This window comes from Saccharomycodes ludwigii, chromosome IV (assembly GCF_020623625.1).
Source record: "Saccharomycodes ludwigii strain NBRC 1722 chromosome IV, whole genome shotgun sequence".
NCBI classification, from domain to species: Eukaryota; Fungi; Ascomycota; class Saccharomycetes; order Saccharomycodales; family Saccharomycodaceae; genus Saccharomycodes; species Saccharomycodes ludwigii.
The window spans coordinates 372,985-386,204 of record NC_060203.1 but is presented as its reverse complement, the minus strand read 5'-3'; the positions used below and the strand labels follow the sequence as shown (position 1 = coordinate 386,204).

General features: G+C 30.0%; 9 protein-coding genes across 9 annotated transcripts; 6 read left to right on the top strand and 3 right to left on the bottom strand.

The window, feature by feature from the left end:
- Window positions 1-164: 164 nt before the first annotated feature.
- On the top strand, window positions 165-1,244 carry SCDLUD_003236 (uncharacterized protein; the record flags this gene model as incomplete). Its single annotated transcript, XM_046077810.1, has 1 exon — window positions 165-1,244. One exon carries the CDS (start codon window positions 165-167, stop codon window positions 1,242-1,244), a length of 1,080 nt encoding a protein of 359 aa, XP_045934197.1.
- A 166-nt stretch (window positions 1,245-1,410) lies between these two features.
- On the bottom strand, window positions 1,411-2,319 carry ORT1 (Ort1p; the record flags this gene model as incomplete). Its single annotated transcript, XM_046077809.1, has 1 exon — window positions 1,411-2,319. The coding sequence occupies one exon, from the start codon at window positions 2,317-2,319 to the stop codon at window positions 1,411-1,413; it is 909 nt and encodes a 302-aa protein (XP_045934196.1).
- Window positions 2,320-3,431: 1,112 nt separating this feature from the next.
- On the top strand, window positions 3,432-3,761 carry RPP2B (ribosomal protein P2; the record flags this gene model as incomplete). The annotated part of the gene is made up of 1 exon (XM_046077808.1): window positions 3,432-3,761. One exon carries the CDS (start codon window positions 3,432-3,434, stop codon window positions 3,759-3,761), a length of 330 nt encoding a protein of 109 aa, XP_045934195.1.
- A 514-nt stretch (window positions 3,762-4,275) lies between these two features.
- Window positions 4,276-4,554, top strand: LSM6 (U4/U6-U5 snRNP complex subunit LSM6; the record flags this gene model as incomplete). The annotated part of the gene is made up of 1 exon (XM_046077807.1): window positions 4,276-4,554. One exon carries the CDS (start codon window positions 4,276-4,278, stop codon window positions 4,552-4,554), a length of 279 nt encoding a protein of 92 aa, XP_045934194.1.
- Window positions 4,555-5,094: 540 nt separating this feature from the next.
- Window positions 5,095-5,391, bottom strand: ATP17 (F1F0 ATP synthase subunit f; the record flags this gene model as incomplete). The annotated part of the gene is made up of 1 exon (XM_046077806.1): window positions 5,095-5,391. The coding sequence occupies one exon, from the start codon at window positions 5,389-5,391 to the stop codon at window positions 5,095-5,097; it is 297 nt and encodes a 98-aa protein (XP_045934193.1).
- Window positions 5,392-6,079: 688 nt separating this feature from the next.
- ARH1 (NADPH-adrenodoxin reductase) lies at window positions 6,080-7,546 on the bottom strand (the record flags this gene model as incomplete). Its single annotated transcript, XM_046077805.1, has 1 exon — window positions 6,080-7,546. The coding sequence occupies one exon, from the start codon at window positions 7,544-7,546 to the stop codon at window positions 6,080-6,082; it is 1,467 nt and encodes a 488-aa protein (XP_045934192.1).
- Window positions 7,547-8,471: 925 nt separating this feature from the next.
- Window positions 8,472-9,257, top strand: IAH1 (isoamyl acetate-hydrolyzing esterase; the record flags this gene model as incomplete). The annotated part of the gene is made up of 1 exon (XM_046077804.1): window positions 8,472-9,257. The coding sequence occupies one exon, from the start codon at window positions 8,472-8,474 to the stop codon at window positions 9,255-9,257; it is 786 nt and encodes a 261-aa protein (XP_045934191.1).
- Window positions 9,258-10,180: 923 nt separating this feature from the next.
- Window positions 10,181-11,521, top strand: BCS1 (bifunctional AAA family ATPase chaperone/translocase BCS1; the record flags this gene model as incomplete). The annotated part of the gene is made up of 1 exon (XM_046077803.1): window positions 10,181-11,521. The coding sequence occupies one exon, from the start codon at window positions 10,181-10,183 to the stop codon at window positions 11,519-11,521; it is 1,341 nt and encodes a 446-aa protein (XP_045934190.1).
- Window positions 11,522-12,082: 561 nt separating this feature from the next.
- On the top strand, window positions 12,083-13,156 carry PHO92 (mRNA-binding phosphate metabolism regulator; the record flags this gene model as incomplete). The annotated part of the gene is made up of 1 exon (XM_046077802.1): window positions 12,083-13,156. The coding sequence occupies one exon, from the start codon at window positions 12,083-12,085 to the stop codon at window positions 13,154-13,156; it is 1,074 nt and encodes a 357-aa protein (XP_045934189.1).
- Window positions 13,157-13,220: the final 64 nt, after the last annotated feature.

Here is a 13,220-nt window from a genome sequence, read left to right as displayed (position 1 = left end):
ATCTTGGTTTATTATATATCGATCTTTATTTTCATTCTTTTATCTTTATCTTTTTTTTTTTTTTTTTCTGATATATAAACCTTTTAAACTTTTTCTAGATATACCCAAGAATAAAAAAGGAAAAGATACAATTCAACCTTCATACATTAACACACTAAACAGAAATGACAGATTCGGTATTGGTTCATGCCTTGGCAGGTGCCACTGGTGGTGCTGCTTCAATTGCTTTAACCTATCCATTAGTCACCTTAACAACAAATTTACAAAAAAGAAGTGAACAGAGAAAAAATAAATCCCCAGACACCACCTCTGATAAAAATTCTTCTACAAAAAAATCCAAAAACACAATTACAATCAAGGAAAAAGAACAACCAAAATATGAGAAAAAGACAACATTTGAAATATTAAAGCAAATGATTAAAAACAAAACCGCATACAATGGTTTGGAAAGTTGCATTTGTGGTATTACCTTGACTAATTTTGTATATTATTACTTCTATGAATACTGCATTCAAACAATTCTGAAGTCCAAAGTTTCTAAAGCTGCACTAACTTCTGATAGAGGTAAGAAACAAACATTGAATACTTTGGAATCCATGGTCGCTGGATTGATAGCTGGTACTATTACTGCTGTGGTGGCTAATCCATTTTGGTTAGCCAATACAAGAATGACAACTAATTTGAATAGTAGGAATTCACGTAACACTCTTCAAACCATTGTTGGCATTGTCCAGCATGAGGGTATAGGTGCGATTTTTAAGGGTTTAAAGCCCGCCCTTGTTTTAGTAATTAACCCTGTTATTCAGTATACTGTGTTTGAACAATTAAAAAATATTGTTGCTAAGGATGATAATGTTATTTCGCCTTTCATGGCATTTCTATTGGGTGCTTTGGGGAAATTGGCTGCTACTGGTGCTACTTATCCGTATATTACATTAAAGACGAGGATGCATTTAGTTAAGGAAAAGGAGCAAGAAGGAAAGGAGCAAGAAGTAAAGGAGCAAGAGGGAAAAGATAAAAGGAGAAATGAAAGCACAAATGATAAGCGAAACGATAATAGTATGTTTGGAATGTTGATTGATATAATAAAAAGTGAGGGTTTAGTTAACGGATTGTACCGTGGTATCTGTATAAAATTAACTCAAAGTATATTAACTGCTGCTTTCTTATTTTTCTTTAAGGAAAGCTTCGTTAGAGTAATTTTAAAATTAGTTAAAACCACAAAAAAGTTGAGAAACTCCTAAATAATTTGACATTTTTTGGTGGAATGATTATATAATATATATTTAGTTTTTCTTTTTTTTTTTTTTGTAACTTCGCCTGAATCTAAATCTAGATTTAAATTTAAGTCTATTAATACACATAAATACATATATAAAAAGGGAAGATTCGTATTCTTACCCGTATATACTATTTTGCTGATTCCACAAACGTACTTTTGGGTATCATTTTACTACTCAATAATTCGTAAGTGTAAAAAACAACGGCATTGGCAGGTACAGCTCTTATTATGGTGATTCCCAGACCACGGTAAAATCCTGGAATTCCACCCTTTTCAGTCAAAATTGTTTTTATTGCCTTTGTTATAGTTAAGTTAAAATCTATTTGTACCATAGACTTAATAGTATCTATAGGGAAAGTGCTTATATTGAATGCGGCACCAGCTGCAGCACCACTGGACAACAACTGCCATGTTTTGATATCATTTTTATTTTTGTTCTTGGTAAAATATTGTTTTGAAACTTCATATGTCGTAAACCAAACAGCACCACCCAAAACTTCTCTGAAAAATGTACTACTTTGGCCCTTCCATAACCCTTTTATACCACGTTCGCGGATAACTTGTTTTATGGTTGCCAATATAGTTGTTGGATTACCCTTATCTTTTTGCAAGTTAGAAACTTGTAATTTACATTTAACCAATTCTACAGGAGTTAAAACGTAACTGGCACAACTTCCCGCAAAAGAACCAGATATAACTGTGTTTAAGATCGGGGATATTTTGAAAGTGTTGCTATTATCATTATTGGACATAGTACCATAATTATTATTTATATAATTATAACATTGGTTGTAAGACAAAAACAAAACAGCATTTTCCATCATTGCACCAACCAATGGTGAGCCAACACCTTGATAAAAACCTTTAAAAAACCCTTCATTTCGAAAAGTACTTTGAATACATGACCATGTGTTCGGGAACATTTCAGATGGAGAAGTCTGCAATCTTACTTTAACTGTATCAAATGGGTATTCGATTAGTTTCCCCAATGCGCCAGCTGCTGAACCGCAGATTATATCCATCAAAGCGTCAGTCATTGTGTTTGCAATTCAAAAAACAAACAGTGATATGCTACTTCTCTTTTTTTTGGTTTATGTATTCGTTGGAAGTCACCAAACAGTTGCAGTTATGCAGAGTGCAGAATGTAGAAAGAAAGAAAAAAATAAGCTGTAGTTTGACGTATATATATATATTAAGCCATGGCAAGATACGAGTTAAAAAAAATTAATGAGAAGTTGACGGAAAAAGAAAAGAAAAGAGCTGTTTTCTCAATGGCAAGAGTCACACGCTGGATAAGAAAGGGAAAATCGGATTAAAAAAAGTGGTGAACAAAAAAAGAAAAAAATTGGAAAAAAAAAGATGTAAAATAAATAAATAAATAATAATAATCAAACGGTACGATTATCAATTGAGGAAATTTTCTTTTTTTAACTTTCTTAACTTTTTAATTTCTACTAATTGTTATTTAAACATTTTCTATAATAACCGTTCCGAAACACTTCGGTTTTGTCAGCTATCGCTTTTCTCTTTTTCTTTTTTTTTTTTTTTTTTTTTTTGCCCTTTTAAAAATGATAAAGCAACATCCGTAACTTCTATACAATGTATTTTTGTACAAGAAAAACTAAAAAAAAAAACCCCCTGCCCGTTGTTGGAAAGAAAATTTTGTTTTCAGTGAGAAATTTAGGCAATAATCTCTTTTAGAAAAAAATATCAAATCTCTGTTCAAAAAACACACAAAGTAAACAATTTTAAAGGAAATACTTGTTACGCAGAGCGGGGACAAAAAATAAGAATTTTTTTTTTTTTTTTTTTTTTGATTTTTTAATTTTTTTTTTTCTTTTTTCAGTTCTGTCCAAAATAATAATTAAAATTTAATTTCTTTTTTTTTCTTCATTTTTCAACTTCATTTCTTTCCCTTCACATTCTTTTCATTAATTCATCTTGTAACAATTATTTTCATATTAAATCTGAATCTTTTATTTTTCGCAAGGTTTTGTCGTATTCTTTTAACAAGTCATTTGTATATTGTTCTTTCAAGTCTCAGAACACCAAATAAGGAATAGTCTGCGATATATATTATTATTACAGCTTAAATTTTGATTATTCTATTCATCAGATAAGGAAAGGAACATACCCGAAAGAAGATAAAATGAAATACTTAGCTGCTTACTTGTTATTGGTTGAAGGTGGTAACGCTGCCCCAACTGCTGCTGATATTAAGGCCGTCATTGAAACCATTGGTGTTGAAGCCGACTCTGCCAGAATTGAAAGTTTATTAAAAGCTTTGGACGGTAAGACTGTTGAAGAATTGGTTGCAGAAGGTTCTACCAAATTGGCTTCCGTTCCAGCTGGTGGTGCTGCTGCTGCTGGTGGTGCTGCTGCTGGTGGTGCTGCTGCCGGTGAAGAAGCTGCTGCTGAGGAAGAAGAAGAAGCTAAAGAAGAATCTGATGATGATATGGGTTTCGGTTTATTCGATTAAGGAAAAAAAAAAAATAGGTTCATTTAGCCCATTTTTACATTTCATTTTCGTTTAAATTTTTTTTTCTTTTTTTTTTTTTTCTTTTTTTGAATAATCTATGTATATAAATGTATAATTTTATTTTTTACATATTATTTGGTATTCAAAAATGTATTACTTCGTCCTTGATGAGTCCAGTCTTAAATGCTTGTTACTTTTACTAGTCCGACGAATTAGTGCGGATATTTGAGCGAGGGTGCGAACGGATACATCCGGACATCACCATTGTGGGGGTTATTTAAGTTAAAAAACAATAACAATAATAATAATATCAAATTTTACCATCGATGTTAAAAGAGGGAAAAAAAATTATTATAAAGTGTTTATAAATTTTACACAATTTTTCTGCCTAGAAGTTGTTTTTAGCCAATCTGGATTTAACAAATTAACAAAAGGAATAAAACAAAATAAAACAAATCAAGAATCAAGAATATTGGGGGAAATATTATATAAGTATTATTGAAGAGTAGCCAATATGTCCTCTAAAAATTCCACCACTTCCATTACGACAATAAACGACAATGAATCTGCTGCTTCTCATTTTTTGGCAAACATCATAGGGAAAACTGTCAATGTTAAATTAAATTCGGGTTTATTATACACCGGTTTATTAGTCTCAATAGATGGCTTTATGAATGTCGCATTGGCGCAAGCAACGGAGTGTTACGAGCATAGCAAGAATGGTGCCTTAGGTCAATATAACAACGATATATTCCTAAGAGGTACCCAAGTTACATACATTGGTGAAGCCTGAAAAGGAGGAGGAAAATAATATTAACATTAAAATTAAAAATGTATTAAACATAAAAAAAAAAAAAAAAAAAAAAAAAATTAAGCAAATATAGATAATCAAATGCAAACGTTAAATACAAAGGTCAGTTCCTATCAAGATATCAAGAGTGCCCACAAAAAGTGTTATGATTTTTTATATATAAATATTTTTACGAAAATATAGGTTGTATTTTAAAATTAAATTAAAAAAAATAAAAACATCCGCTATATAGCAACGTAACGATAGGAGAGAGAGAGAAAAAAAAATCATTTAATCCAGTTATTTTGTCTTGCATTATAAAACTAAAAACCATATAAATATGTTTGTTGGAATATATAGTGATATATTAATGATAATAATAATAATAGTAGTATTAATAATAATAATAATAATTTAAAAAAAAAAAAAAAAAAAAAAAAATTCAGTTTCTCTCCATTTCTATTAATAAAAAGGAAAAGTCGAAAAATGGATTTATCCACAATCGTGTTCGATATTTTTTTTTTTTTCTTTTTTTTTTTTTCCTTAATGCTCTTTATGATGTCTCAAATGAGTCAAATATTCAATAGTGTAACCCATAACTAAAATAAAGCCAGCCAAATGTAACAATGGCTTACCACTGGCATTGTCACCATCAAAGAACTTAGCTTTGTATCTACCAATAACACCAGATGGTTTAACAACTGGAGCAGATCCTTGTGGCAAAGTCTTATAAAATGAAACAACGTTGCTAATTCTCTTGGAATTTGGAGCAGCCCCTAAATTCTTGACAGATACAATTTTTGGAGGAATTAAAGTGGATAAGGCACGTTTAGCAATCATTTTTTTTTTTTGTTTTTTTTTTTTTTTTGAGTATGTGTTTGCTATGTATATCTTTCTTCTCTATTTTTAATTAAGTTAAAAAAAAGTGCAAAACATTTGACAATAAAAAGAAAGAGGAAACAGAGATCGAAATTATTGAATTTCAAAATGGAATTAACGTGAACCCAAGTTGGATATCACAAACCAAGTATTAAAAGCAGAATAGAAAGGGAAAAAAGAGAAAAGAGAAATATTCTAATGGTACAATTCCGAACATATAGAACCTAATAAATCAATCACACCTAAACAAAGCTTGTGATCAAAAATTAGCTATGTTTAAAAGGCAAGCAAGTGCAGAAATAAAATAAGAATCATAGGTGCAAAAAGTCGAATTTCAAAGAAGAAGAAAAATAACAAACTTTTTTTTTATTTTTTTATTTCTTTATTTTTTCCCCCTGTTCTTTCCATTGGGTTTAAATCATTGCATATAAAACCATGCAGCGCTACAATAACAAAACTAATATATTCTATTTTATACGCAATAAAATACTGTACTGTTTTTCTGCAACTTTTATTAATGGAAAAAGAAAAAAGAAAAAATTAAATAAATAATGTATTTCGTAAATAACGATACAAAAATATATTTACAGTCATCTCCTAACAAACTCCGCAAAGGTAAAAATTAAAAAAAATACGCAAATATGATTGGCTACTTTCCTATTATCTTTAACATGTCAGCAATGTTGATAATTTTGCGTCTAGGATTGCCCAATTTTTTCTCATATGCATCCAACTTAAGCCAATCAAACCAGGTTGTAGGTTTATAGTTAGTGGAATCTAGTACCGTATTTTGTAAGTCAATTATAGATGCTTGCTGGTTTGAGGTAGCGCTACATTGTAAATACTTGATTACTTCATCACCCACTGTAAAGGAATCTATCATGGTAGAAACTATAACACCCTTACTACCTGTTTTGATCCATCCGCTGGCGAATAGACCTGGAATTGGTTTATTGTCCACTGATGATAAAACTTGACCTTCTCTGTTTGTTGCTAAATGATCACCTGCAAACTTAATATTATTTAAATGCTTTTGACACCCTAGTTCATCAATGTTAACACCTTTATAGCCTAGCGAAGTAATCAAAAAGTCTATTGGGTAGTCGATACAAGGTTTAGAGTTATCAATAACGAATTTGTTCATCTCGTTTACTTTATTAATGGCCAAAGTTATAGAAGATATTCTGTTGTTTCGAGCATCTTTGTTAATTTTTACTGGTGTTTTCATGTAATCAAATTCCCAAAATTTAGTGAAAGTACTGGGTGGTTTAAATTTTTTGTAGTTTTTCTTGGTTCTTTGGTCAAAAGGTTTCATGTACTCCTTAACCATTTCTAATCTTCTTGTGCCCGCACGATCTAATTTGGATTCATCCACATTCGATAAATACTTAGAATCTATATTCCCTTTTATCCCATATTTTTCCAACTCCCATAACTCTCTAAATTCCTTGTTAGTAAATTTGCTTTGCTCGTATCCTCTTCTACCTATAATTTTAACATTTGATACATGTTTAATCGCCTCCGTACTAGCTTGGTTTATATCAGTATTTTGCCAATACTGTTTGATATTTGAAGTTAATAAGACTCTACATATGTCCAAAGCTACATTACCGTTCCCAATTATCGCAACATTTTTCACATTTTTCCAAAAATCAGACCCTTTCCATTGTTCAGGTGTAGCACAGGCATTTTCCGGATATGAATTATACCAATTTACAAATTGTCTACTGCTAACTACTCCTAAAGTATCATTTTCACCAGGAATTCCCAACTTCTTGTCATTGTTGCACCCGTAACTTAAAATAACACAATCTTGTATTGATCTTAGTTTAAACAATTTTTCTGAATCGATCTGAACATTTCCAATAAATTGGAATTTATGCATTAAATTGTTGCTACCAGAGGGTATTGTGTACGCATTAGCAAACTGTGTAAAAGTTTCTTCACAATTCTTTACTTCTGGATGATCAGGTGCTACTCCGTATCTAGATAATCCAAATGGCACTGGAAATTTTTCCCATAATGTGATGTTTAATGGAATAGGTGATTTTTTTAACAAATGATAGGCTGTATAAAATCCACTTGGACCCGACCCAATAATCGATATAGATTTCATTGAATGTATATGTATATATTTTGTTTTTGTTTACCCTATTTGCTATTATAAATTGACAAGATCCAAACTAATTTTTTTTTTCCCCTCAAATAAATGATTGACCGTTTAAAAAAAAAAAAAAAAAAAAAAAAAAAAAAAATTGGTAAATGGATAAATAAAAGAGCGAGATAAATATATACGTTTAAAATGACTTTATTACATATTTAATATGTAATATCTAATGGCTAAATAGAAATAAGTACATTAAAAACTGTAATCGTATTTATGTAGTAGATTGACCCAACGATTTACTTTGGAATATTTAGGGGAATATTGCTGTGAAAACTTGAATTCATTTTTTAAACCGAGGATATTTGTGTTCCCGTCTCGATCCAACAAGTAGAAATCATTATCATTGACTATTTTGTACTTATTTAATAAAAATATAAAATAAAATGTAAAATTGCGCGATAAACAAGGAAAAAAAAAAAAAAAAGAAAAACAAAGTGGAGTTTCTAAGAGCCTTTTTAATTTATTATACAACAAGAAGACAACCCAATAACCAAACATCACTTAATCTCTGTATGTCCACATTTTCAAGACATAAAAAGAGAAATTAATCAATACTATAATTCTCAATCATATAACGTAATGGATTATAAAATTTTAACTCTATAAACATATACTTTTTACTATATTGCATTTAAAAGTTTTTTTTTTATCTATACGGTTTGTCTCGGAGCTTTCAATATAATGTTCAAATCTATTTTTTTTTTTTTTTTTTTTTTTTTCCTACTTAAATATATATATATATATTAAAGGTATTACTAAAATTTGTGTATGGAACTACTTTTTTGTTTTCGATATCTAGAGATAGGGAAAATGCTAATACATATCTTCTACTATACACAATAATCAAAAAGAAAGAAAAAATTATAACCCAACCATGTCTACTCTACAATATGACAAGTTTTTGTTATTTGGCGATTCCATCACGGAATTTGCATTTAACACCGCCTTTCAAGAAGCTCAAAACTTTGAAACAAACACACCAGTCCACCAGCAGTTTTCTTTGGGTGCTGCTCTAACCAATAAATACACCCGCAAACTAGACATTGTTCAAAGAGGTTTTTCAGGTTTTAACTCAAGATGGGCCTTGAAAGTTTTACCTCAAATCTTATCAATCGAAAATCAACAAAGTGGAAACGGCACTGGTAGAATCAAAATGGCTACTGTATTCTTTGGTTCCAACGATTCCTGTTTAGGGGGCCATCAAAAAGTTGAAATCAAAGAATATAAAGAAAATACCATTAAGCTTGTGAGAATGCTTCAAGATGCCAAAATTAAAACTATTTTAATTTCGCCAGCTTTATTCAACGCCGAATTGTGGGATCCATCTAAAAAAGAAGAAGTCGATTCTGGTTATGTTAGAACTAATGAAAATTTCGCCAAGTATGCTCAGGCCTGTGAGGAAGTGGGCAGGGAGTTAGATGTTCCTGTTATTAATTTGAATACAGAGTTTATAAAATATGCCAAGGAAAATTTAAATGACGATTGGACTCCGATGTTATGTGATGGTTTACATTTTTCTGGACATGGGTATAAATGTCTTTATGATGTCTTGTTAGAATGTATTAAAAATAATTATTCCGAGTATCATCCTGATAATTTAAAGTATAAATTACCTAATTGGAGGAGTATTAAAGATGATGCAAGTAATTTAGAATTTTAATATATATATATATATATATATATATATACATATATTTTTTTTTTCTTTTTTTTGCAATATATTATTTCTAAACAACTTATACCATTATATAATTTAAGCCTATATGTATTTTTTTCACACAAAGTCTTTATCAATATCAAGCTACTTCTCAGAGTAGTATTTTGATCTAGCTCGATTCTAAGCTTTTTTTTTTTCTTTTTTTTTTTTTTTTTTTTTTTCGTTTCTAAAAAAAAACAATAATAATAAAGGGCTGAACATTTCTATTTACGCTTAAATCGAAAATTGTAAACTTTTCATGGAAATCTTAAAATGACAAATATAAGATAACGTTGCTCATATGCCTTTGAGTAAGTATGTGAATATTTTAATTATTATAGAAAATTACTAAATAGCATTTGATAAAGTGTAATCACCTAAAAAAATAAAGCCATAAATGAAAAAATTTGTGACACCTATTAAAAAGTTCTAATATTAGTCAGTGCTAATGAATCCAGTTTTCTTCCTTCTTATCTCTTGTCATTGTTTACAAAAAGAAAGGAAAAAAGAAGAAGAAAAATGGATAATAAACTTTATGTCAAGATCTACTTGGTTATATCTTTAATTGGAATATATTTAAAGTAATGGCTTTCTTTATCTTAGATAACCTTAAACTTGATATTATAAGTGGTAGTTGAACTTGGATTTTTATATATAATTGTGATCTTCAATAAAAATTAATAAAGATTTCTGTTCATTTTTTTTTTTTTTTTTTTTTTTTTATTATGACTCGGTTTTCAAAAAATAAAGAATAACTTGCGGAAAAAAATTTTTTTTTCTCTAACAACTTTCATGACTTTCTTTTTCAAGACACATCAAATTAATTCAAATCATTAGAATTTTTTCGAGAGTGAGAAAAAAAAAAAATACCATTCAACATATGTACAATGTCTGAACCAAAAACAATTATTGATACACCAGAAACAGTCGACAATGTTGAGGAAATTAAAACCACAACTGGCCAATTCAACAGTTTGGTGCATCAAATAATGGATAATAACCCATATTTTGCTGCTGGTGGTGGATTGATGCTTTTAGGCTCTGCATTAGCTCTTGCAAGATCCGGATTTAAGGGGCTAAGTAGCTTATTGTATAGGCAATTAATTGTTGATTTAGAGATACCAAGTAAAGATAAATCCTATTTATGGTTCTTGCAATGGATGGGTCAGCATCCTAACAGGTCATCAAGACATTTAAGTGTGGAAACAAATTTTATACAACATGATAATGGGTCTGTTAGCACAAAATTTCAATTGGTTCCGGGTCCAGGAAACCATTTTATTAAGTACAAGGGAGCGTACATATTAATTAAAAGGGAAAGAAGCGGTAAAATGATCGATATGACTAATGGCGCACCATTTGAAACTGTCACTCTAACTACCTTGTACAGGGATAGACGTTTATTTGATGAATTATTAAAAGAAGCAAAGGATTTAGCTTTTAAAAGTAACGAGGGGAAAACAGTTATATATACAAGTTGGGGACCCGAATGGCGACCATTTGGTCAACCAAAGGCTAAAAGACTATTACCATCCGTTATTTTAGATAAAGGTGTAGCTGAAGGTATTGTTTATGATGTTAAAGATTTCATGAAAAATGGAGAATGGTATTTTGAAAGAGGCATTCCTTATAGGAGAGGATATTTATTATATGGCCCTCCAGGCAGCGGTAAGACAAGTTTCATACAAGCATTGGCCGGTAGTTTGGACTACAACATTTGTATTATGAATTTAGCAGAGGCTAATTTAACTGATGACAGACTAAACCACTTGATGAATAATATCCCAGAAAGAAGTATTCTTTTATTGGAAGATGTTGATGCTGCGTTCAACCACAGAGAACAAACCGCAGAAAATGGGTTTAAATCCGGAGTTACCTTTAGTGGATTATTAAATGCTTTGGATGGTGTCACTTCTTCTGAAGAAACAATAACGTTTATGACCACAAACCATGTTGAAAGATTAGATCCTGCAATTATGAGACCTGGTAGAATAGATTATAAGGTTTATATTGGCAATGCCACTAGTTATCAGATTGGACAGATGTTTTTGAAGTTCTACCCTGGTGAAAATGAGTTATGTGAAAAATTTGTTAAAAAGGCTACGGATTTGGATGTTCCAATAAGTACTGCCCAATTACAAGGCTTATTTGTTTTCAATAAAAATAGCCCAGAAAATTCATTAAATATGGTGGAAACTTTAAAGTCTCCGAATCATGTTTTCCAGTAAATATTATTGGGAAGATAATATATTAACTTGTAAATAAAAATGTAGTTTAAAAAAGAAAAAAAATAGATTTGGTGTATCTTTGAATTTTTTTTTTTTTCGGATTATGATTGTTTCGGAACTTGAAGAATTCGCAAACTATATGGTTCTAAAAAAAGTTTAACAGTTATGAAATGAATTCTTAAAATTTAAAAGATAACAATATTTATCAGATTATTACCGTGACCTCCCCCCGAGAGAAAAAAAATATATATATATAACAAAAAGGAAAGAAGTTAAGTTATTGACACAAAAATTTGAACTTACTATTTTTTTTTTTTTTTTGACTAATTAGGCGGCTAATTTTTGTATATTTTTATCATATCTTTTTTACAATATAAAACAACAATGCATAAAAAAGAAAAATAAGCACTTATATTCAACTTCAATCCTTTTTTTTTATATCTTTTTTTTTTTTTTTGCAGCTATTTTTTTTCCTACTTGAATCATAAAAAGAAAATAGCTGCAGAAAAAAGAAAAAAGAAAAAGAAAATTTTCCAAGAAAAACCTTAATAAATTACATCAATGTACGTAGCAAATGAAACATTGAATTGTAACGGTGACTGGTATCACCTTGATAATCAAAAAACATTTTCTAGAGATCCAATTTCTGAAACTCTAAAATCATTGGATAACTATTTAATCCATGCAAACTATCAAAAGAATAAAAACACCATTCAGCTGATTAATAATTGTGATACCAACAATGAAACCAGTTTTCAAATGTTCTCTGGGCATAACAGTGGTAATAATCCCAAATATACCATAAATACTCTTACTGATTGCAAGGAAAATGTTAGTAATGCTCAACAGACGAATATGAACTTAAACTTTAATGATAACAATATTCATTATGATTATTATAATAATCATTTACACCGTTGTTATTATCCTGAAATTTCTCCAAGGACAAATAATCTTACTATTGAGGAAAGTTTATTTGATTGCGCCAATTTGAGTAGAACAACAACTAATACTAGTGATACCACTATAAAAAGCCCACATATAGAGGGCTTGATAGTTCCAGTCTCCTCAGATATAAATGATTCATATCATTCAGCTTATTCAAAGAATGGCACCACTGACTATTTGCATAATAAATGGTCGTTATTCAAGACGCCAAAGCAAAAGCTAAAAATTTTTGGTGCCAAATGCTTTGTCATAAAATCTTTTGACCTTGCTGATATAATCGCTTCATATAAACATAATATTTGGTCTTCTACCCAATTAGGTAATAAGAGATTGTCCAAGGCATATCAAAATGGAAAGAATAGAGTATTTCTATTTTATTCAGTAAATGCATCAGGAAAATTTTGCGGTGTCGCTGAAATGAAGAGTGACCTAAGAATGTGCAAAGATGATGTGTGGAGTAACAAAAACAGGTGGCCAGGGGAATTTGATATTGAATGGATATACGTTAAAGATATTCCTAACAGAATGTTTAGGCATTTAGTTATAAAGGAAAATCAAGGTAAACCCGTAACCAATAGCAGAGACACACAAGAGGTTCCTCCTGATATAGCCACAAGCATGATAACGATTTTTGAGAATTATACAAATAATCAACTAACCTCGTTCTTAATGGAATATCAGGGATAATTTTTATTTTATCAATCACTAGGAACTATTGTCATCAGTGATATTTTAGGTGCAAATAGATTTC